Consider the following 26,747-nt stretch of genomic DNA (forward strand, 5'->3'; position numbering starts at 1 on the left):
TACATACATGATATTGTACTGTACGTACAGTAGCAGTAGACTATATAATTACATACTGTACATGTCTCTTCATGGTCTTTTCCCCTCATATAGTCATACTCTAATTTCATCACATTGTGTTCTTCATACATATACTCGTTCACTTAAGTCTACCTCTTCTTCCACCATCCTTGCTTGTCCGATACAGTAGGTCATCTCAAAAGATGTGGCGATCGTTCCTTCCATCATATTGCTGCTTTGAACAAATTCTGATAACTGTGAATCCCCACCTTTTACCCTTTTTAAAAATCTTAGATCAATTCCCATCTTTTCCATTTGTTTTAAATAATTTTGCATTCATTTCTTTTAAATTTTCATTTATTTGTACATGCTTGTGGTTTTTTAAGTGCATAGAGTCGGTTTACTGCCTGTATTACTTGATCACATGATCTTTTTATTTAACTTTTTTAATATCATCATGTCCTTTTCTGTGTCTACACTTGACAAACATATGTACACAGTGAGCTAAGGACCTGAAGAATAAATATATCTACAGGCCTATGTTAATTTCCATTAAAATTGCGATTTTTGTTTTTGTAAAGTATTAGGTACAGTTATTGAATAATGTAGAGATTATGTATGCTTATTGATTATTGATTCATGGTTTATTGCAATTACTAATTGCATAGGTAGACGCCGCCAGAGTCACTGTTGTCTCAGTGTTTAAAAGTTTGCAAACAGACTACTGTCTGGACCTATGTGCTGTGAGTAAATACACAGATAATAGTGCGTGAATAAATTACCATTTTCTTGGCAGCAAAATCCGGGAAAAATGTATAAATTTATACTGTAATAACTGGTTACAGTAAATGCGAATCCAATGAAAATAAGGTGTGTGGTAATGTCATTTAACAGTGAAAATTGTTATCGCTGTATAACATCAGCAACGCAAAATTAATGTTGGTTATTATTATGACCGCTATTGACCTTGGATCAAGTACATCTTGACCGTTCGACCACCTGAGTGCATCACATTTAGGGTATATTTATTAACCTTTTAGTCGATGATGCTCACTGACGTTAGGATCATATGTACATACTTTGCAGAATGTAGTTGATCATTACTGTGCATGTATTGTATTGTAAATGTAGGCTACATTAAAAAAATAACCTGTATAAATATTTTAGATTAAACCTAAAATATATAGCAGAAACAGGTCCAATTGAGACATTTAGATCTAAAAAAGCAATTGTGTTAACTACACAGCATCCAGAAGAAACCTCTACACCAGAGAGAATAATATTTTGTAAGCACAGGGAGGTACTGTATACTGTACATGTACAGAACATACCTCCCTGCCCCTATATATATTCTACATAGCATATGTACAAAACTACACATTGTACAATTGAGTTGTGCCAACACAATTGTACTGTACATGGTGTTCACATTGATTTACTTCACATGGAATGATGATTGGCCTCCAGACTTGTCTGGTAGGAAGTCTGCAACAGTCAGCATATCTCTCCAGTGACTCCTTCCAAGGTTCTTAGGTCCCACATGTGATTGATGAAGTGTGACAACAATGGGATTGTAAAAACAATAGGGCATGTGCGGTGATGCGTGACAGGGGTATACATTGAACACCACACTGTACTATTAAATCTCATATTTTCTCACATACAGTATAACTTGAAAAAGTATTTTTTATCTTTTTTTATCTTTGCTATCTTATGTACTATAGTGTTAGTATTTATACTGTAGGATATGGCAGCACTAATTAATATAAAGACTAAAAACTTGGAATACATTACTAGGCCTATAATAGTGCTAGTTACTATGTACAGCTAGTTACTATGTACAGTATCATTATCAGGAGATTATTGTTCAACTATTTGTTCAATGTTATTTAAAGACCATCAACTTACAATAATATCTCATTTGAATGATGTTAATATTAAATACAAGTTATGAATCTGTTAAATTTTAACCAACTTCACTAAAAACTCAATTTTTATGCTGGTATTTTTTTAATATTGAAAATAGAAAATCAGCCACAACAACTGTATCATATTACAGTGTTACGTACATACATTTTAAATGTTTATTTTTAGTATATTGTATTCTCAATTTGAAAAGTGTGGACTTATTTTCAACGTCATTGTTATTCAATTAATGTGTTTGCTGAAATCACAATGACTAAACTTTTACCATTGTCAAACTGAGTTTGTTAAGTGAAGCGTGACACCATCTGCCCGCCGACAGGGGTATGCATTACGGCAACATTTTGACAAGCAGACACCATCACGTCTACTTTCGGTACCACCAGTCTACCACCACCACAAGTTAAACTCTAAATATATACGGATTTTGCTTATTAATGTTAACTTATAAACAGTAATATTATACTGTAGATAATAAATTATAAATAATAATTCTGTAAATCATTTACAGTAAGTGAAATTTGAAATTGTAGAATTATTAATGTGTGTACAGAGGTAATTATCACGTATAAAATTGAATTAATGTACAGTACTAGTTACAGTAGTATAGTGTTTTTACAGTATTACAAATAATTTAAAATCAATAACAGTCAATTTATGCCTTAAATGTGTTATTTTCAACAGTTTGATTGCCATAATTTATACTGTACGTCGATACTTTTTTATTTTGCCTGCTAAAAAGTTCAAAATACTGTATTTGGTATTAATTAGGTTAAACAACTCGTGACTTAATTAATATCAGTATGTGGTACTGTATGCTTATACTATACAAGTATTTTTTTAAACAATTTAATTAATCTCACTTAGTGTTGTACTTAACACACAAAGCTGGTTGACTATAGATGGAAAGAAGCCAACACCAGACAATGACCATCGTGCTGTGTAGTGTAATCCACGGACTTAGAATGTTGTCATAACACAGTTAAAAGTTCTATAAAGGGATACTAATGAGTCACCATAGCCTGTATTCATCCTCATGTGTTTTAAAAATGTCAACATCCTTGCACTATCATCAAACTTACTGTGACAAAAAAATGTGATATGCCCATATATGGACATGATGATGTCATATCACTACCATATTTGGGCACATCACTACCATATTTGGGCACATCACACTTTTTTTGTCAAACTAGTTTGATAGGTGAGGTTGCAACTTGCCCAACTGTTCTAGTGACTAAAGCCTTGTTCACATTGAACTTGAAAAATGGTAAATTTAACCACGGTAGACATTTACCTAATGTCATGGGAAGATTTGACCACTTGGATATTTTCACGCAGTTACAGTACAGTACAGTAGTTTTACTGTAATTTTTACCAAAATTTAACCGTGATTGACTCGCATGTGTTAACATGAGTCGCACGGATTGGATTTTTGAGCCGGGTAGTTAGTTTTACCAAGACCATGGTAAGTTTTACTGTGCAGGCAGTGGTCAGTAAAAGTAACTACCTGTATTGGACTTAACTCTGTGGGAATTTCTTGGTCACTTTACCCGGTGACTTGGTAAATAATTTGACCAAATTAAGTCCAGTGCGATCGAGGCTTAAGGCCCTGTGTTTTGGCCGATTTATTTTGTAACTAGGTGGTAACTTGTGTTTGTATACAAATAGTCATCAATTGCTCTGTTTAATGATCACAATGACCATTAAAAACCATTGACCAGCTGACGTAATTGTACGTTTAAAAACCGACTTATACCTTCATAGTTTTTATTGATCATCCCACAAGAAATTCCTGTGGTTAAACGACCTCGGCCACATTTGAAATAATAAAAGCTGATCACACTCGAACAAATTTTATTTGTGAATCCTGTTATAAAAGACAGATTGATTGTTTGTTTAGATCTGTTTTGATAACATGTGTCAAAGAATTTAACGAGTAATCCTTACCTGTAAGAACAAGTAACAAAAGAAATTAAAAATTGTGTTTGCTTTTTAATTGTACTGTATCAATTTTAGCTATTTTTGTTTATTGAATAAGAAAGCGTTTTACAGTAGATCAGTTTTGATAACATATGTCAAAGAATTAAAAAAGTAATCATCCTTATACCTAAGAAGTAGTACTGTAGTAGCACAGTAGCTACAGTATTTTTGTTTATTGAATCAGAAATTATGCTTTCCACAATTTTTTTCCATTTTTGTCAGGTTAGGATGGTTTGTTATTGGATTAAAGTCCACATTTTTTCTTGAAATCTTTATTTTTTTTCTTTTTATGGGTCGTTTTACTTTCTTTTTAGTTTCTTTAATTTATTTTTCTTTTCATTGTTTGTTTAATTGGCATCATCTACTGTACAGTAATTATGTGTGTACCATTTTTGTTAAATAAGTATTTTACTCCATCATCTATATAAAGTGGTAGGATTATTAAAGAAAGTAAATTAAAAATTATTAATTGAAAGTAGTTTAAACCAATTTCAACAATTCTAACTAGTAAATTTTGATTTTTTTGCTGTAAATCTGTCAAACATTTCATAGCATCAGGGGATCTATTTGAAAATAATGTGTTTAAGAGATTTAAAATCGTTCAACGAATTGATCCCATAAGTAAACCACTTATATTGCGTTTTTTTGTTTCTATGAAATGTGCTGTAATTCTGGCAATTTTCTGACTTGAATGTTTTAAAATGTGATGGATCTTTCTTCTCAGTGATCAATACAGTTGATTTATTGTAACTGATGTTACAAACATTAATGCTTTATAATTGGATAAACATTAGACTTATTGATGTTGTATAGATTAAATTGTTAATGTTAGTTCACATAGATAATTATCATATTCTCTTTTATACTAATGGTAATAACATTGCTGGACAAAAAAATATTTTTCAAGTCTAATAGTGGTAGGATTTACGTCAAAATCAAATCTCTTTTTTGATGAAACTTGTTCACAGGTGGTACACTATCTTTTACAAATGGCATCATTCATCTTTTCTCTGAATTTTGGATCTTTTGTAAATCTACCTTATGGTCTATCTTGAATTGAACTGTATACACCTTTTAAATAAAGTATGCAAGATTGGTTTCTTCGATTAAACATAGTCTTATTAAATAATGTACTGTATGCAAGATTAAAAAGTGTTGCTTTGATTAAACTTATAAAGTATGCAAGATTGAAAAGTGTTGCTTTGATTAAACTTAGTCTTATTAAATAAAGTATGCAAGATTGAAAAGTGTTGCTTTGATTAAACTTATAAAGTATGCAAGATTGTAAAGTGTTGCTTCGATTAAAACTTACCGTAGTCTTGTCTGTTTTATTTCACTTTAACAGAGAAAAATTACAATTTTTCTGAATAACAAATCCTTCTTAAATGAAAATACTTTCTTAGAATTACATAAAAACAAATAGATTTAAAGAATTAATTGCGAAACAATCAATGTTCTCATGACGAATGGTATTATTTACTCACTAACTACTGTTTAGCCTTTAGCTTAATTAATTCTGGCACTTGTTTTACATCATAGATATCTTTGACGTTAGCACTGTGGGTGCAAGTCAAGTCCAACATTCAGATTTATGTTGTGCCATAAATTGTAAAGACTGTACCATACTAAATGTATTTCATATTCCATTTGCTTGAATGTTTCGATTACTTTACTGGAAACTAACTAACTGGTCATCATTGTCATGATTCAATTCTGTGTGATCATCTAGTCGTCATCAACTGGTGATAATTATTATTATTATATTAATTGTAATCAACTTGGTTTTTGTTAATGAATAGTCTATTTCGTGCCTGACTTAAAGGAAAGGAACAACCTAATATTTTACCTAACTATTATAAAAGTAACCCTACCAACTTAATATTCAGAACAATTTATGTTTAAATCGGATTTGTAGTTTTCTAGTAAACAGGATTTTAAAGCTGTTTTCAAGACATTTGAAAATCGCCATCTTGTGTTCATGGCAGCCTGTTTGTGACGTCAGATACGGCCGACGAACATTTTAAGATTCGCGGTTGCATTCGGCGCTTCTATTGGCTAAGCGAATACGCTAATATGATTGGCTAATAACGCGACATGCGGTCATGCAGGACGGCGATGACACGGTATGAGCATGCGCTGACTTGGTAAACAAACCTTCGATCGATCTTTTCTTCTGCAAGCCAATTCGTAAATCTTTCAGCTATTGTTAATCTATTGTTACTTTTATTGCTTAGCTGTTTCAAACGGGATTTGGTAGGGGAATTAACTGACAAACCTTCCAAACGGAGGCTGTTGGTTGACGATGCAGTGTCTACTTTATTTTTGTTCAACACGAGTTCTAGGCCTAGTGTAAGGCATACAGTACAGATACACTGGCCGCAAGTACACCATTCTTCGACGGCGTGTTATGCTCGAGAATGTTCTTTTTTCCTCATCAGCACGATGCAAAACTAACTCCCTTTCTATATATTCTGGTTCCAAATTTTCTGAATTATAAAAACTCCAAGCCATACTCCGAAAATATTAAGTATGTTAGGCTATTTAATTGATTTTATTTATGGTTATATCCCGCACTTCCATATTGAAATACTGTACTAAAACGATGGACGCTTGGATTTGCTTGAATGCGTCCACCTAATCTGACGTCACATAATTGCTCTTAACCTGTCAAAATGGCGCTGTTCAATTTCCGATATGTTGTCGTTTAAAAGTCTATTTTTTAACTAAATTGCTTACTATTGTACCTTGAACCATTGTAATCGTGTTTTTATTACATTTATCTATAAGCACAGTGGCACATTTAGCCCAGGGTGTTCCTTTCCTTTAACTTTAATAAACTGACAAATGCCTTTCTCCTCGAAGAGGGAGTAACTAGAAAAGTAGAAATTTTCATTGAACACTCCTCTCCTCAATTGGTATAGTCCATGAACTTTCCCACAATCACTTTCCTGGGAGAAGGGGAAGGAGGTAGGTGAAACTGGCTGACGTCTCCATTTCTTTCACTGTACAGTGCAGTATCATCAACATCATTGTTATCGCTCTCTATTTTTCTGTTCAATGCAGTATACTGTTATCTATTTTACTGTATTGTAGTAAAAGAGTTGTGCGCTTTACATTGCTAATTGTATTTTTTATTCTTTTTCAGCTACTGTACCCCACCGTTTTTTGATTGATCACTGAAGAAAATGTGACTGAATGATTCGATCAAAACAATCTCACAATTTTTGTTGTAAAAATCTCAATTTGAGATGTTTAATGGTACTATGACAGAGGATCATACAGTCTTGGAACTATCCACTGAGATTGCTAAGGCAGCTGAGGCAGCGCTGATCCCGTTACAGGATGATCTAGCAGAATGGTTGTCAAGAGTCCTAGGTAAGTGCTCATGCTGGCATCACAAGGACTAGCTACTGCAGTGGTACAGTTTATTGAATATTCTGTGCACTATAGTAACTACTGTACTATAGCAAAATTGTGTTAGCAAGGCAATCAAACAACAGAAAGTTGAGCTCTGGAGATCAAAGAGTTTATCTGTGGCTGAGACGCGATCAGTTTCTTTTTGACTGAATTTTCATTGTCCAATTGGCTTCCTTAAATGTTTGGTTTTACAGCCACCACGCCACGGAGAATGTACATAGTACAGTACTGTTGGTATTTGTCGAAGCCAGACATAAGATCAAAGGACTATTGCAAGACTAGACTAGGCCCTAGAGAACAGATGCTGTACAGAAGAGGTCACCCAGTATAAAGAAGAAATACATCAAATATAAAGCTTGGTTCCCACTAGAGATCCAACATACCAATGACGTACACTCAATGTGTTGATCTCCCCTGAGGTCCTTCAACAAGATTAACAATGGATTTCATTTGTAGATCCTCTTTCGAGCTGTATTCATATTAAGATTTGATTGAAAGTTGTTAGCTAAAGTGAAATGTTTTATGGTACACCAAGTAGCGGATTATTGCCACCGACATCACTCTTACAGTTTGGTAATAAATACTGACTTTTGGTAACAGCCAAATAAAAGAACAAGATAAAATATTAAAAACAGTATTAAATTTAGATTTAAACGTTTAGTTTTGATGGAATTTGAAGTTATTATTGACTCGACTTGATACCATGCAATACAAGTACAAATACAGATAAAAACGAAAAAAAAAAGTAATCATTTTGTACAGTACAGGGATAGCCCTCTAAATCTCCAATAGGGGATTTATATACTAAAGAGTCTCCTCAGAAATTTATATAACGATGTTTGTTCTTCATTCACAGAATAAATACTACAGTAGATTTGATTAAATAATAGTATTTAATTAATACAATATTTGATTTTAAGATTAATTATACACAATAAGTCATAGTGTGCAGTAGGTTACGGTACTGTGATTGCATAGATAGATAGATTTAGTTGATTATTTCTTAATTATCTCCTAAGAAATCTTGTCCTGTGCTGTACAGTTTGAACTTCAGATCTTCTAAAATGAATTTAGAAGAATTACAGTACCTTTTATCAACTGAACTAGAACCCTGTTAAAGGGAAATCTTTAGAACCCAACAAGTGTCCCCTTAATATGAGTTTGGTTGTACAGAAGTGTTAAAACATAATGTTTCCCCTTGTTCATTTCACAGGAAAGTGTCCCCTTAATGTGTTTAGAAGTGTACAGTAGATTACAAATCCATTATTTAAAAATTCTAATAGTTATTATAGAAAAAAAATATATTAATATTTTAAAAACGGTATTTAAAATATGAAGTAACTTAATAATGAAATGGAGAAGCATAGCTCTAATATTAGAATGTTATGATTTACAGACTTGATAAATGAGACCATACCATCATTATATAAACCATAATGGTTAATAATACAGCATGCAATTGCACACCAAGTCACGTCTTCTCCCCATAGCATTAACTTACAATGTAGTTAAACATATTGATTAGGCTATACATTTCTCCAGTACTGTTCCCATGACCTTGATTTTAACTAGGCACGTTGTAATTATGTCGTTGACAGTAAGGCAAATTGACATTGATATTTTATAACTTAAGATCTATTTTTATGCTGGCTATCAATATAGTTTTTATTGTAATCTCTCAATTTTGCTTCTGTGTAACGGATAAAAATGTAATCCTGATGATATTAAAGGTTCTTTTATAATACTCAATTCAAGAGAATTGGTCCTACAGTATCTACAGTACTGCAAAAATGCTACAGTAGTTACGACAAAATCATTGCATTCTACAGTACAAATACTGTACCTACTGTAGCCTACAGGTACTCATTTTCTCTCTTTACCAATCTCTGTATTTCTATTACTACCAGCCACCACTGCCACTATCAACCCTCATCTATCACATTGAGCTGTCAAAACAAATTAATTAATCTGTTAATGGATATATTCAATTTATTAATAAAGATTAATAAAACTAATGTTGATAATAATTGTAAAATACCACATGCTTTCAGTCCATAGAAACGACACATTAATATCAACCATTGGTATCACAAGAAATTATTGGTTTGGTTTGGTTTGATTGGAAAGGAAATTCATCTTTAGACATATTTTATGTTCGGTCATCAAATGCATGCTGCAATTTATGTTTTATAAGTTAAATGGAGGTCAACTATATAATGAAATACTATTCATAATTAAATATCATATTAAAATCATAAATATGACATGTTGTATTTGAACTAGAACCCCTGTTAACGGACACCTTCAGAATCAAACGGAGTGTCCTCTTAATAGGAGTTTTGTAGTGTTAAAACATGCAGTACGTTGCCCCTCATTCATTTCACAGGAAATTGTTCCCTTAATGTGTTTACGAGTGTAGATTAAAATCCATTATTTTAAAATTCTAATAATTTATTATAGATATGAAAACATTTTAATATTTTAATAAAGGGTATTTTCAATATAAAGTATTTTTTTGATATGTTGTATTCTGTTCATTAATCGTTCCTGTTGGCTACTTCCTTTTACTGTACTGCCCATGTCTTGTCCAGAATATTTCCTTGTAATTGTATTCTGTCTACGTGACCAAAACATAGTTTCTTATATTCGAGATCACAATATATCCTTGTAGAATTATCTTTTCCTTTTTATTTCCTTGTCTCTTTTGCACCAGTAATTAGGTTTTTATATCAGGTAGAAGCATAATTCATCAATTCAAGATGGAGGTTACTTAATGAGAAGAAAGCATTTGAAATATAACTACACATTTACAGTGCACATCCATGCATAGTATTATCACGTCCATTGCCCATCCGATGCTAATTTACATCTGAAATATTTATGCTATTAGGATCACGCATGATATTCTTTTTTTAATGTACTGTAAATGTATGTCACAAAGATTTGAATTATGAATTTAATATCGAGTTCTAAGAATTATTAGCTGTGTAAGAAAAATTAGATGCATAAGATTTCATAATCATAGTGAGATTTCCAGTGCCTCGAAAACACTATTAATTCATTTGAATTATTAATATTGCAAAATAAAATAATGCAGTGCAGTATTAATGGTCTTGTAGTATGTTACCAGGCTTTTAACTTGAAAAGTATGGGTACGAATCCTACCTATAGTACCATGAACGTTTTTGTTAAATTAGGATAATTTGACCTGTTACAATACAGTTACATTACGAACTGTTAACATTAAAATAGATTTTTTTAAATTTATTTATTTTTTAAATTTTTGTTTGTTTTTTTAGTCATTTCATCATTTATTTCTCAAAAAAATTAATCATACTTTTATTTTGAAAAGAATCATAATCATTATTATTATTAGGTAAATTATTATTATCATTTATTATTTAGCTTGCTTTCATTTTATTTTTCGCATCACCTTTTCAGATATACATATCTCCGCAAGTAATTTCATGGAGTCTTTATCCGACGGTGTCTTACCGTGTAAATTAGCTCAACTACTTCAAACCAAAGCGGAAGAATGCAAAAAACAAGGATTAATCGCAGAAGTAAGAACACTAGTGTATACTTACAGTATAATATAATAATTACTGTATTGATTTAACTATAAGCCCACCATGGGATAAACAGTATTTATGCATTTGAGTAATTGTCTTAAAAATGATTCTTATTAGAAAGGGATGAAATATGGTGGTCCTCGTGTAAAAATTCCTCCTTATTGGTTATCCGCACTTGGCGGATAACCCCTTGTTATTGTCAGGATCTTTTTTTTTTTTTTTTTTTTTCTTTTTTTTTAGTTATCCGCTTAGTAGCGGATAACTCCTTGTTATTGTAGTGGATCAATATTTTTTTTTTTCTGTATTATTCTTATTTCTTTCCCGTTTTTTTGTGGCTCACGTATCTCTAAAATGTGTAAACATAACATTTCATAACTTTTACAACATGTGGGCATTTACGTGAAGTTGTGCACCTCCTATTTTGAGTGACGTCAGAGTTGCGCAACGTGACTTACGCGCGATTTTATGATTTTTAATGATTGATCATAGCTTAAAAACCAAGCGTAATTTTTTTTTTACCCTTTATGAAAATTTAAGTCATATCAAGGGCAAACTTTTAGTTAACTAAAAATGGCGTGTTTTACAAGAAGTTACGCGCGCACGCGCATTTAAAATTTTAAAATGCGCAAAATTAATTTCTAATCAACTTTTTACGCCATTCATGACATTTTGCGCATGTCAAAATTTCCCGCGCGCGCGAACAATTTTACGCGTGCAGTGCGCACGCAGCATGAAAATCATGTTTTTTTCTATTAAATTGTGATTTTCCAGCCTTTCCTAGTCATTTTTAAAAAGATTGACATCATTTCAAATTAAAATGACGTCATACGTACATGTTGATTTAGACCATTTGCATGCGTTTTAGTTGCAAAAGTTACAAAATATTGTCAAAATTATGCCTATTTTGAATCTATTATAGCTCCTCAGGATCAACCGTTACCCCCGAGTTTTTTAACTTAATATGTAAGCAGATATGTTGTAGATATGAATTCATGCAGAATGTTTTCCTTACGGATGTTGTGACGTCATCGTATGGCCACACAAATGTAAAAAATAGGATTTTTGTCTCTTTCGTTATTGCTCATCACATTCAATGGAGCACATCACGCTTATCCGTCTTCCATTTTCTCCGAGATTTTAATATTATCTAGGTCAATCAACTATCTTTCGCATGAGTTAAAAATATTTTAATTTTTATAACGTCATCATGCCTAAAAATTTAAATTACGTGGGTCATTAATTTTATCTTTACAGTAAATTTTAATCTGTTATAGCTCGTAAGAATAAAATGTGATAATCACAATTAAAACGTTTTCTGGAAGCTATTGGATTGTAGATACGAATTCATGTGAACATTTTGTCAATCAGATGTAGTGACGTCATCATATGGCCAGTTGAATAAAAAAAAGTCGTATTTTCATATTTTGCGTCATAGTTCATCACATTTAAAAGAGCGCACATCTATATTTTACGTATCCAAATTTCTTCTACACGCTAATATGTTGTTGCCGAGATAATATCCTTCCGAAATTGGTATTTTAGTGTTTCATTTTGATACCGTCGCCATGTTAAAAAATGGAATAAATGGCGGGTCCCGTAATTTCACCTATTCTACACTGTATGTAATATGTATACAGATTATACTGTTTATACTGTATATATACTATATGACACAAAATTGACAGAATTCAGCACTAACAACATATCATATTCTTCAGATCAGGTCATAATGCCATAATCTTTTTCTGGGTGCAAAATTCTAACGTATGACGTGCACGTGGCGTTTGTCGTGCGGATAACTAACTCGTCAAAGTGACGAGTTTCATGTCTAGTTTTTTTTTTCTATATTCTTCTTTCTTTCCACGAATTTTGTTGCACGCATATCTCTAATTCTGGCCAACATTAGATTGTATAACTTTGTCATAAGATTGACCTGTAGCTGTAAATGTGCAAGAAACTTTGTTTTATGAATTTCGAGTCGCGCAGCGCAAGTTACGCGCGATTTTATGAATTTCAATGATTGATCATAGATTAAAAACCAAAAGTCATTTTGTATTGAAACTTTATGAAAATTTAAGTCATACCATGCGCAAACTTTCTATGGATTAAAAATGGCATGTTTCACAGAAAGTTACGCGCGCACGCGCGTTTAAAATTTCAAAATGCGAAAAATCAATTTCTAATCAACTTTCTACGCGTTTCATGTCATTTTGAGCATTTCAAAAATTCAGACGCGTGCGCAGTTTTTTACGCGCGCGTGCGCACGTAGCGCAACATCATTTTTTTTTTGCTTGATTTTTGTTTTTTCAACCTTTTCTAGTAATTTTACCAACTTTCAAACAATTTTGACTTAAAATCACGTCATACAAGCACGTTAAATTGAACAATTTGCGCGCGTTTTTGATGAAAAAGTTCAAAAATTTGTCAAATTATGCCTTTTTTAAAAATGTCATAGATTTCAAACTACGTGGTGACATTTTTTAAAATTACAGATTCTGGAAGTTGAGGAGTTGTAGATATCAAATCATGAATCAATATGGCTAACCGGACATTGTGACGTCATCGTATGGCCACTTGAATATAAAATATATGATTTTTGTATCTTTCGTCATAGCTTATCACATTTAATAGAGCGCATCTCCACTTATCCGTATTCCATTTCCCCATTTTTTTTTATATTGTCTAGGTCAATCAATTACCATTCGCATGATTCACCATTTTTAAAATTGTGATGACGTCATCATGTTCAAAAGCGTAAATAACTTTGATCACTTATTTTTACCTATATGGCACTGTATGTAGTATGTATACAGTATATAGTGTATACTGTATATACTTAGACGTGACACAAAATAGAGAGCACACTGAAATTGTTTTAATGGCATAATCGTTTTTCTGTTTGCAATATTCTAACGTATGACGTGGCCTTTGCGCTGCGGATAACCTAACTCGTCCGTAGTGACGAGTTCAAATCTAGTATCATTTTGTGGTTTTCTTTTTTTTATAATTTAAGGACTTGCCAAGGTCAAGGGTGAAATACCGAGCGAATGCAAGAAGAGGGTCATTTTTCGCAAGGGACAACACAGCTAGTTTTCTTCAATGGTGTCGTGAAATTGGTTTAGAAGATACCTGTTTATTTGAAACTGAAGGCTTAGGTAAGTACTCTATTACATAAATAAATAATGATGGTGGTACATTGGGTCTGCTTACTAGAGGTGTGGTTAAAGGATTAGTCCATTATTATAGAGGGATGTTCAAGGTATCGTTTTATACCATACAATAGCTCTCTCTCTCTAGAGATCACAGGCTATTGTTGGTTTATCCAGGTAAGCGGCACGTTATAGATGTTTTTATCTCAGAAATGTCATGTTGCGTAGTAGTATACACAATTGGTTTATATCATTAATTGATAGAAGATTACATACAGTAGCTATTTTAATGCCAATACTATTATTTTGAATCTCAGTTCTCAGAAAATCTGGTTTTAAACTACTCTTCAATAGAACATGACACTCCATATTTCTTTAATATTGCATGCATGATGAGTTTGTTTTTCTGCAGAAGATGGTTGATGCATTTTGAGATTTCCCAGCTATCTTTATTGAGCTAATGTATTACCTCAAACAGTATTTTAGTTGGAGAACAAAAATCACTGACACTAGTACATTTAATGCATCTTCATTTATATGATCACTTTCTCTCCATTTTTTTTACAACATCAAACACTATAATAATATCGATAATGGGAAAGTGATCTTTCCTACGAGACGAGATCTGAGGTTACTATCAGGTCCACCTTCTTATACTTTACCAATTTTTCTTAAAAATCAAACACTTTAATATCAGTAATGGAAAACTGAGCTGGCCTTTGAGACTAGATCTAAATTTATACAAAACACATTGGAGGCAATTAACTGTAGGTTATACATATCTAGTTTGTGTGTTTATGGTCCTGTTTCTGCTGCATAAAAATAACCGGTTAAACAAAATTGACTCCAATTTCTTGGGGACAGAAACAATTTTGTGATGATTTTTTGTCAACGACCACCCACAGATTTAAACGGTTATTTTGGAGCAAAAATTGAGCAGAAATGCAGTCAATATAAAAATTCAATTTTTCAAATAATCGGTTTATTCGACGCTATGTAGCAGAAACAGACCCATATTCTATTTTGAATTTAATACAAAGAAAGGCTTGTTTTATATTCATGTATTATGCCTAGCCCTAAGGTCACGTCATTAACATTGATAGTATCAAGCAATCACAATAATTTGCTACAGTATGTGCACAGAATCGAGTCTATTCTCATTTTATTTAGGATGGGTCTTACTCAATAGATGAATCATTCGTCAATTAAATGATTCAATATGTTGCGATATCATCTGAGAATGCATTGAAAAAAAGAGATTTGTGTCAACAGAGTCCAGGACAAAACAAATGAAACAAAACACCGAAATGGACGGAAAATGTTATTTATTATAAATAACAAAACAAACTAAATATGTAAAACTAATGTAATAATAAAGTGGGGGGGGGGGGGGGGGCACCTTATACACATCTTTAAATTGGTGAAAAATTTCTTTGCTATAAAATACATACATTGGGTTGCAAAAACAAATGACAGAAAATTAATATATCCTCCTCCACTTTGTGTTTTACCATATCAGCATCAAGTTATAAATTTTCTCATCATCTGTTTTTTTTCCTCCTCAAAACATCATCATGTTAAGCTTGACGGATTTTCCTTTCACAAGAGAATCTTTTAATAATTTGTAACTAATCCTAAAGGATAGATCATGCAATTACAAATTGATTATTTATTACCAAGTTAAAAAAAACACAAACTCTGTTCTACGTCAAGAACACATCTCTGTTATCTCGTTGAAATCATGCTAGACTTAACTACGGATAAAAGTATTAGTGTTTTAGAGAATTTATTTCAACAAATTAAGTCTTTATCCGTTTCTGTGTTTTTTTTCCTCATAACTATGGGATCAATGAACTGAATGTTGTGGCTTGATTTGACATTTTATAGTACTTTTTGATACAGTTGTAAATAATGTTTTTCTAATATACTTTTATAGTAATGCATTATTGTACATAATAGTTACTACTTTCATTATTCACTAATTTATGTATCATCTATTCAGTTAAGCTTGGTTCTTACTAGAGACGCAACAGTAATACAAACGCAACATTTGACCAATCAGAAGCGATGGATTATTCAAACAATCGCTTGTGATTGGTCAACTTGCTTGCATTGCATCTGTGTCCTTGCTTTGCGTCGCTAGTAGGAACCAAACTTAAATAGATACAATAAAGCCCCTCTTTTGGGACACCCCTATTCATAAGGGGAGAACCTACAGGAGATTAAGAAGAAGTTTTTCCGTCAAATGAATGAGGGAAATAAATGTCTTACTATCAAAGGGACACTTTTTTTGTGTTCCCTTACAGTACATGATGGAGAGAATAATAACTTTCACACATTCGTACCAATTTGGTACAATATGTTACAGTTTGGGATGAAGTTTTGTGTGAATCGGATATAGAGTAATATTATGTAATTGAGTGCATCCAGAAGAATTTATGACAAATTAAAATGCAATGAATAGGAGAGTTGTCTCATGGTATGCAGATAATTTTAATTCAAATTTAATATTTCCACCATAATTTGGTAAATCAGTTTTCGGATGATACTAATCATTCATGCGTGAAACTATTGTTTACTATAATGAGGTGAATTAGGTTCTCAGGCATCTAGCTATTTGTTGAATGTCCTCCAAAACAATTAATTCTTTTAATAAAAAATGGTGATGTCCAGATAGATATAAATCAGGCAGCACCTTGTTCACGAATGATTATTCACTTTATGAGCACAATTTGTCTGTAAATTAGAGTTGTGTCAATCAAGTTTATGGACTTTAAGTCCAAAGATGATGGTCATTTGTCCATTTACTGATTGAAAATGCCACTGGCTTGGTGTATTACTGTGTTTGGTAATGTCCATTTGATTATTGACCAAATGAACTGCATAAAATAATCCTATCTTTATGATAATTTTATTACAGTAGTGTTGATTTATTTGTCAGTAAAAATATGACATACTTTATAATGTTTATAAAATGATTGTTAAAAATATCCATGCTGTGGTGTTGACCATAGTGGAGGATGTGTTTTATAATATTAGAAAGCTTCTGACCTATGACATCTAATTGATGCTGTACATCGTTTGTACAGTTCGTTGTCCAGCTCTGCTAGGCTGAACAGTTAAACTACAGTCATAAAATTGTAGGTTCAAGGCTCTCATCGACTATTGTTCTGTTGGTACATCTTCTCCATAAGGAAGAAAAAGAAAACTATAAGTGTTCACATCGGACTTATGTGCAGTTTAAGGAAGTTAATGAATCTTGAGTAGGGGTAAACCATGGAGGTATAAAATTAGTAATTACTCATTTTATACCTGCATGGGTAAACCTATATGTTCTGGTCTACCTCATTCATTGTAGGCGCTGCACTGTGACTTTTGTGCGTCCGTACAGGGTCTCCAAATTTTCTCAATTTGAAGAAAAATGATGTAAACTAAGATTAGAATTCAAGGTCGTAACCTGGACATAGAATCGACCAAATTAGGTCCAACTTAATAAAATTTCAAACCAATGTAATAGTACCTCCATATGATGTTAGGTTAGGTCATCGCAATATTGAAATCTTCCTATTGATGATGTTGGTGATGACATCGGTGATAGCTAGGTAGCAACATAGCATAAAAAAGAAGCAACATGACATTTTTATGCGCAGGACATTTGTAAAGATACAAATATTATGAAGATTTAAAATAATTGTATGACATGACAGAAATACTGGACTTCTAATACCATCTGTTGTCTTTATTCTAAAAACTAATTAATTATGAGTCATGTCTTTGAAAATTCACAATAATTTGTCATTAATCCATAAAATGAAATATTCCAATACATCATTCATTATTAAAAGTACTTTTGTACTTACTGTATACAGAAAACATCAAGTAACCTCCTTGTTGAATATACAGTATACTGTATATGCAAATAAAAAAAAATACATTAGCAATCATATTTATTCTAAATTAAGAACATTAAATATCTTTCTGTCTACTGAATGTGAATATGAGGATAATTTCACTTATCTAAATTAATCATTGTCAGATAAAATAGGTTGTAATCCCAGCTTGTTAACCAGCTTATCGGGGCAACCCCTTACTTGTCCCGAATGATGGTATCTTTAAACAAATAGTGTAGGCTCTTTTAAGGTACAGTGCCCATGCCTTAATTGGCCAATTTACAGCAGAAAAACTAGCTTTACTCAGTTTGTTTGTTATTTGAAAATTACATTAAGCGGTTGAAGCATCAATAAATTAATTGCATTTGATTTTTAGATATTTAAAAAAAAATCAAATAATTAGACCATTTCCTAGACAAGCTGTCCGTGTTACTATGGCGATACCAAGGTGTGTTTAAAGAATCCTAAAATTATACTAGAAATAGATCGCTGATTGTTGGAAGGCTTTTCCCATTATTGTCGGTTTACTTTGTTGCTTGTTGCTTTCAGAATGGAAGGCGAAGGAGAATATTCTTAAAGATTGTTTACTTAAATTCTTTTAAAAAGTGAGGAATCACCAACTCCAGGACGGATAAACTGTAATGTTTAGGGAGTGGAATAGAAATATAATAATCTTGAGTTACAACCCTTGTAGTAAGCCTACAGTAGGCCTACAGTAGGCCTACAGTACAGTTACAGTTAGGCCTACAGTAGGCCTACTGTAACCCACCATCTTCTCCACAAAAATCACTTTATATAATTGATATTAATACATTTCCAAGCCATTACAGTATATGAAATCATAAATGCCAAATATGTCTGAGTTAACATTTAATAATACGAAACAATTTCAATTTAATAAATCATTTTGTACATCATAAATAGAAATGATATCCATAAACCATAACATGCCTACTCACAATTGTAGGCGAGTACTGTACTGTACATTCATTCTGTTAGGCCTACTTTAACATTTATAAACTAGGCCAAATAGGCTGAGGTCCTTCAAAAATGTTCACTTTCAGTGTTACTTTCATATTAGACATCAATTTTGATGATAACACTTGAATTTAATGAGTATCAATAAATTTACCACAAAAAAATTAATGATCGAGACAGAAAGGGACTTTTTTTTGCAGAGATATTAGTTAATTATGGTTGATAAAAAGGGGATGTTTGTACCAGGAGCGTTGATGTCTAATATGCGTCTCTGAAAAGTGGGTGAAATAGGCTGGTCACCTTACCAACTCCTACAACTAAAAGTACACCAACAATGTATACTATGTGGATGTACTTTTTTCATTGAGCTTGCAAAAAGCTTAAAAATTGGCCAAAATATGATCTGAAAAGCTATTGCAGTGGTTGCAGGAACAGGTTACTGCAGGGACTGTTGCCAATAAAATCATCATTATTGTTGTATCAGTTACAATTGATAGCAAGTTGATACAGTTGTTGGTTTTGATATACGTTATTTACGATTGACTTGCGACGCTCTCACAAAACTTTATCGGTTTAATGAGTCGTAAAGGACTCCCCCTTTTCTGTCTGTTCACTTCAACAACTTCAATTATTTCCTTCTCATTTCTGATCATTAGTTAATTGTTCTGAATAGGAAGTTATACATCCAGAAATATAAGCTTTAAAACCCACTAGACAAACGTCGTGGTTGACTGAGCACAAGACCTGTGTGCTCAGATACCAGCTTATGGAGTAATCATGCGTAACATAGTTATGATGTAATTTGACAATACAAATATTGTTTGGTATTTTTAAATAACTGTAATACTTACCTTTTAGGATTAGTAGTTTCAACAATGAAATTTATTATAACAATACCATTTATTTATAATTTATCATAAAAGACCTTCTCAATATCCTTCCTGTAAAATCCAATTCAACTTTATTTCGTTCGGGCGTGTGGCGCAGTGTGTTGGACGTTGGACTACTGATCGTGAGATCCAGGTTCGAATCCAACTCTCTCCGCATTGCTTGTACTGTATCCTTAGGCAACTTACGTTTGCCTCTGTCCACCCAGGTGTATAAATGGGTACCGGTTAGATCAAGACACAACTTTGCGCTGATTACTAGCTGCATTATGGGAGTATGTTTCCATACGTGTTTGATCCAAAAAAATTCACAACATTAGGCGCTATATAAATCAAGAATATTATTATTATTATTATTATCCACGGAGGCATACTGTAGTATCAACACATTATTCTTCCCAGTTCCACAATTTCAACAATTTTATAACAATATTATGTAAAGTGACGTATAAATTTTAAATGATTGTAGGATCATAGACGATACGATATGATAAAACTTTATTGTCACAACGGCAAAAATTACAGCTATGAGATATGGGTCCTTAAGTACACTCGAGTTAGTATAAATATAACATAAATAACAAGACTAAATAAATAATAAACAGGGAAATGTAACAGAAACATGAGTAATTAGCGGACGAGAGAATGTGAACAACAAGATTGTTTATAATTTATATATTATATACAGTATACTGTATATGGACGAATAATTACCAGCAACAAAGTTTTCAATATGGTACTTACTGAGATAAAAGTAAATGCTAAGTTGTTTTAAATTATTGTTGAAAGCTTTGCATGGCAAAGAAACACTAATTTTTTGATTGTTATACTCTGGTCATCTTTCAGAGTAATTACAGATGTTGACAAATTTTGGACTAATTACGAATGTTTAGACATTCTTAACTTGAATTGAAGAATTAATAACTTCCTTTCTTCTTTGCTCTATGTATGAGTATACCGTATTTATGTACAGTACACCCATTTTTGGGAATTACATGAAGTGTCTCGCGCTTCCCTGATGTAATCTGTATTTCTTATGCGAATATTTAAATATTAAACTTAAGTCAATGTGTAGAAACACAATTTTAAATCTTCACGTAAGCTCATGTACTGTACAAGAAATTGCGTCAGATATTATTAGAAAAAACCGTTTATTTGTAGTGACATTTAGTTTGACCTAGTTGTCGGTAAACTGTATAATAAATTTGCTGGTTGAATAGTGGCTATAGCTGGAAGGGTTAGACATACAACTGCTGAATCTGATCAGTCTCTGCTCTATTTAACAATCTCTGCTCCATCTCACGATCTCCACTCCATCTCACAATCTCTGCTCCATCTCACAATCTCCACTCAATCTCACAATCTTCTCTCCATCTCACAATCTCTGTTCCATCCCACTATCTCTGCTCTATCTCACTATCTCCACTCCATTTTGATACACAATATAACACCTAGCCTCATTCACACAATCATCAATATTAAACGAGTTGTTCGTATACAAAAAAATAATTTGAAAAACAGTTTGATAAATCAGTTAAATTCACTGGTGCAGATCAACATAAAATGGTTCTTTACTTTGAACCGTTCATGCTTGTCAGGTATAGAATAGAATGAGTGTCATTATTGCTTATTTTAGGTGTTTTTATGGTTTTTATTATAATTATCATAACAAGGAAAATCCTGTTTTATGTGTTCCGTACGATGGCTTAACTGTAAGCTTTTTGTTGGTTCTGTGAAAGAGATATTTATTCTTTATACAGAGTAAATAGTTCTATATGTACTGTAGTTTTAAATCATTTCCAATTGTTATATACAGCCTCTGTAGCTTACAAAATAGCCTACAAAATAAGCTGTGTTTACATAGTAGTATCTGTAGTATCATAGAGGAAAAGATTTTTACCTCCATGGTTGTATAACAAATATAACCAACATATGTGTATGATATTTTCAGGATGGACGGTCACCCCTGCATTAGGCTGCTGTCTAGAAGGGGGAGGGGGTCAATCGGAAATATGAACTATTCAGATCAAAACAATAAAATCAGACTTTAAATAGGCCATTTTGCAGTTTTAATAAAATTATTCACTTCTGTAAAAAAACCCCAAAAATATTATTATTTCATTTATAAAATGACAAAAAAAACGCTTAATTTTAATCAAAAACCATTTTCTGACAGATATTTACGTATTTTTTGCTTTAAATTATATTTTTTTCAGGTAGAGTAAATAATTTTTTTTCTCGATCCAGTTTTTGGTCAAAGTGAATAACTATTATGCGACATTAAAATGGCATATTAAAAAAAAAAATTGTTTAAGGGGACAAAATTTCTTTAATAAAACAGTTGACATAATAAAGACAGCATTGGCATTGATGTTAAAGATATAAAAAGTAAACTAATTTTCACTCTTTCTTTCTCATTCTAGTTTTACAGAAACAGCCCAAGGATGTATTAGTATGCATATACGAGCTAGCTAGGATAGCTGGAAGATACGGCATCGAACCGCCAGGCTTAGTTAAACTAGAAAAGGAGATTGAAAGAGAACAGACGAACCCTAGGCCAGTCTCAGCTGTACCAAAAGCAAAGAGGAGTCCCGTTGGTGCCTTAGATGTTGAAGTAAATATCATGCTAAAATGCTACTAAAAATGTGTTGAAAGGTTGACGACCCAAATTGTAAATCAAATAAGAACATAATTAACATTGTATCGAAAATAGATAAAAACATCTGGGAAAGCATTTACTTGTTTTTTAAATACTAATCCAATTTATCATCTATGTGTTGTACTAGTTCATATATAGCTTGCAATATGTGATGATCTATGCCCTAACTTACTCATATTGTGTTGTTTGTCGTTGCCTGTACCTAGAATCCGCCAAGATGAATGTTGATGCGTACGCACAATGAGTTTACATGGGGTAGCTGGATCATAGGTCACTGCAAATCAGAAGTTCCATATTATTGCTATATAAGCCTGGTAGTTTGACCCTTGACCCTTCGGTACATAATTGCTACTACAAGTATTATCAGCAATAGTCCACAATTTTTATTAAAATTAATTAAATGTAAATAGTAAAATCAGCATAGACATCTGGACCTATAATATTTGATAATTTTTAAGTATTTGAATTTCAGTTACATTTTTCTCCGTTTAAACAAAACAAGTTGCATTTATTTTACGATAAAACACTCGCTAGTAGAAAGGACTAATGACAGTGATGTTTTTTGTTTTTTTTCTCTTCATGTTAGGTAATGAAGGTAGCAAATAAATCAGGCCATGGCTTAGAAATTAAGAGGATCTCAGAGGGCAGGTATAATATCTCAGGAAAAGTTGTGTTTGTCAGGGTAAGCAAATCCAATTCTGTTTTCCAATCACATTTTATTTTTCAGTAAAAATAAAGGACCCAGTATTAGCTACTTGGTAGGGGCATTAACAATAAATTTCTTGGTATTGGGACTTTGACACTAGATACTTTTTGAACATGCCTCCCCAATTGGCCTGTTTGAAACAATGACCAATTGTGTACTGCCCGATTTACTACCCACCTTAAAGATTGGTATTGATATTGTTTACCAATTGAAGGAGAACACATCATTACGAAGCCATGAAATGACTTTAAAATAACAGAAACACAATGCAACGTCATGTTGATGTTTTCTTTTGATCAATAATACATTCAATAACCATTTGTTACGAGATTCAAAGCTCTACACTAAGTGGGAAAAACTCCTATTTTAGTTTGATCTTCCGGTTTTGTATTATTTGTTGTATATTATATGGAATATTTATTCTGAAATAAAGTGATCAAATCAAATCAAATCAAATAAAACTGATGTATGTGCATACACTATTGAAACGTACACGTTCCGATCCACAGCAGTCAAAAAGTCATTTATATACTAAAAAATAAACAGAGAAAAAAGGTAATTAACCTGTCAATGACCTGGCCTGCTGTAAGCTTAGCGTAAGAGGATAGAATAATTAACTTAACAAATTATGATACGCCACAAGGCCTTGATAAATGCGATTCTCTAGTTGCCGTACGCACTAAATTCCCATCTATTGTTAAAATTACAAATGTTTATACTGTATCCTCTATTTTATTACAATTTTATGGCCATAAGTAGTTAAGTGGAGTTTATAATATCATATAACATTATACAGTATTTTCAATGAGGCACTACAATGTAATAATAGGAAGCTTTTGATTCGAACAAGTGAGGGACCGACAAGCAAGCTACAGTAGGTCAGGTCAGGTCAATCAGTGTGTCGTAGGTTGTCGTCATCAAACCTGGGTCACGTTGAGAAGCGAGAACACGCGTCCTAATATGATGCGCGCAAGGAACTAAAATGACATAGTTTGGTCGTTGGTTGTTGCAGAAAATATTATATATATTAGTATACATGTTTGGAGCAGCTTTTTCTCATTCTCACAGATTTCCCCACTGTATAAATTCCTAAATCATTTTCAGTATATCACCGGCGGTTTAGATTTTCCTCTATACCTGTAAATAAATAATTAGATTTTTAGATATGTTTGTAAGTTAAAGATAAACTTTGTATCTTGACTGTTTAGAGAAATAAGTACAGTATATGAAAAAAGAAACTGTATTCTGTTTGTTTTGTTTTAACACTGCTATATGTCATGCTGTAATGTCACTGTTATAATATCACATACCTTAGGACATCAATGAACATAGTAGTTAGAACATAACTATTTATTTAATAATCTTCCATCAATCAAATGTCAAATCTAGAAAATTGCAATGTATTGCATGTTTACAGTTACAATAATGTTTGCTAGAAATAAAAAAAAACCTTCATAAATTAAAAGTATTATAGTATTACTAAATAAACTTACACATGGAGAAAGAATATATTATATATATATTTAAAGTATATAAATCCAAAGGCAAAATACTGAAAAAATGACAATGCTGTGGGTATCAGTGGCTGGATCTCAATGGAGATACAAAAAAAAGTGAAAAGCTAAATCAAAACGATAAAGTAAAACAGCCAGAAAAGTTAGTAAAGCTAAAGACAAGTATATTAACAAATGATGATTACTTCATAATTTTCTTCCTATACTTCTACAAAAAACATTAAAAAATATTAGTACAGTAGAACGCCTATGGCTCCATGCAGGGACATCCCTCATAATGGGGGGGATACTTTCCTGTGTACATACCGAATGAGGGGCAATATGTGTGTAATACTGTGGCCTACCCCTATTCAGGGGACACTTTTGGAGTCACAGAGGTTCAATAATAAATACATTTATAGTACTATATAATATAGGTACAAGCTAATAACCAATTCTTATTATCAAATTATATAATTTTTGTCATAAAATGTCAGATATTCTAGTAATCTAGTACCAGCAATACTACAACAGAAACCTATATTTGACAATGTATAAATTATTCATGAATTTTAATGTTTATACAGAAAATAAATAAAATTCAAGCTTGTTTATGTTTCACTTACTGCATAAATTAAATGGTTTAGATCAATAATATTGATATTAATTATATTATTGATAAATATTAACTGTCAAATAGTAAACCGTCATCTATCATCTTTTATCTTTTTTCCTGTATTGGTTTGTACAGCTCTGTCTACACTATAAAACTAGTTTGACAATAAAGTGTGATGTACCCAAATATGGTAGTGATATGCCCAAATATAGTAGTGATATGACATCATCATGTCCATATATGTCACATAAAGTTTGATAGTGTAGACAGAGCTTAACACTGTTAGTATTTGAAATATAAACAAATATTTTGAATGAAAATCATTTTTGAAATTTTGGTTGAATACTCGTCGATTTCATGCTCAATTTAATAACTTTGCTAGCTGATTTCAAAATTTATTTCTGTGAAAATGTGGTCATTTCTTGATGAGGCAACATGCATCTTTAAAGAGTATCGAGGGACGTAATGACAGGAATTCTCATTTACAGAGAAAAAATAAATTGAATACGTCACGCTAAAGTGTACGAGCTATCAAAGGAATTGATAAACGATTTGAAACCGTTTGAATGGACAACTAGAAAACTACTGTACAAAATCAAATAACAGTTGTTTTGATTGAAAATATATAATGTATTGGAACATGCTTGTCTCCTGTTCCAATATAATTGGAATTAATACTCTTGAAAATTTTCATTATTAAAACATTGTTTATACATTATAATGATTTGAAATTTAGTTTGAATTGAATATTTATATTACTGCGTATGCATATTGTAACAAGATTTTATGAGTTGTACATGTGTACTGTACATACAATTAATATTAATACTATATGATGTATGCATGGACAGTCAAAAGGAGAGAATATAAAATCAATCATTTCAAATTAAATTAAAATCTTCCAACTTCTGCGAAGATATTTATGCCCTGACCATTAAACCACACTTCTATGGTCCAAGTCTGATCTAAATCCAACTTAAATTGTGTATTAGATTTTAATACACATACACACAAGAAGATTCAAGATGTACAGTATTTATGCATTTAAAAAAACATAGAACAATTAATTTATTTCAAAATTCAATTCAGCTGACATTTAAATTGTTTGCTGCAAAATGTTATGAATCAGTTTTTTTAATCTGTACTTTTAATTGAATAAAATACCAGTGATGTTGATAAATAATAGAACAATATGGATTTAGCAATTTATAAAAAAGAAAGTAATTCATAAAATATGTAAAATTACATAAATAAATACATATTGGAAACCAAGTTATCAAATACATACATACTTAGGTAAATAACATAAAGTTGAATATACTATAATTATTCACCATATGGATAAACATCTGGATTATGTATTTTCATAAATAATTAACTGTCATATGATATCGCTATTTTTGATCTTTAAACACCATTGTTTTAATAATGGAAGAATTACATTTGATTAAATTCTGTTGCAAGTTTGTTTTTC

General features: G+C 31.9%; 1 protein-coding gene across 3 annotated transcripts in view; it reads left to right on the forward strand.

Moving 5' to 3' along the window:
- The first annotated feature begins 7,154 nt into the window (after positions 1-7,154).
- The window catches only part of LOC144837956 (growth arrest-specific protein 2-like), a 95,716-nt gene continuing 76,123 nt past the window's right edge, over positions 7,155-26,747 (forward strand). For all 3 annotated transcript variants that reach the window (XR_013611594.1, XR_013611593.1, XM_078693275.1), the window contains exons 1-5: positions 7,155-7,281; positions 10,765-10,886; positions 13,909-14,050; positions 22,223-22,413; positions 23,045-23,140. Coding sequence is in view for 1 of the 3 variants with exons in the window: in XM_078693275.1 (XP_078549401.1) it covers positions 7,155-7,281; positions 10,765-10,886; positions 13,909-14,050; positions 22,223-22,413; positions 23,045-23,140 (678 nt within the window). In the remaining 2 variants the exon portion in view is untranslated. The remainder of the gene's footprint in view (positions 7,282-10,764; positions 10,887-13,908; positions 14,051-22,222; positions 22,414-23,044; positions 23,141-26,747) is intronic.

The sequence above is a fragment of the Antedon bifida genome, chromosome 1 (assembly GCF_963402885.1).
Source record: "Antedon bifida chromosome 1, ecAntBifi1.1, whole genome shotgun sequence".
NCBI lineage: Eukaryota > Metazoa > Echinodermata > Crinoidea > Comatulida > Antedonidae > Antedon > Antedon bifida.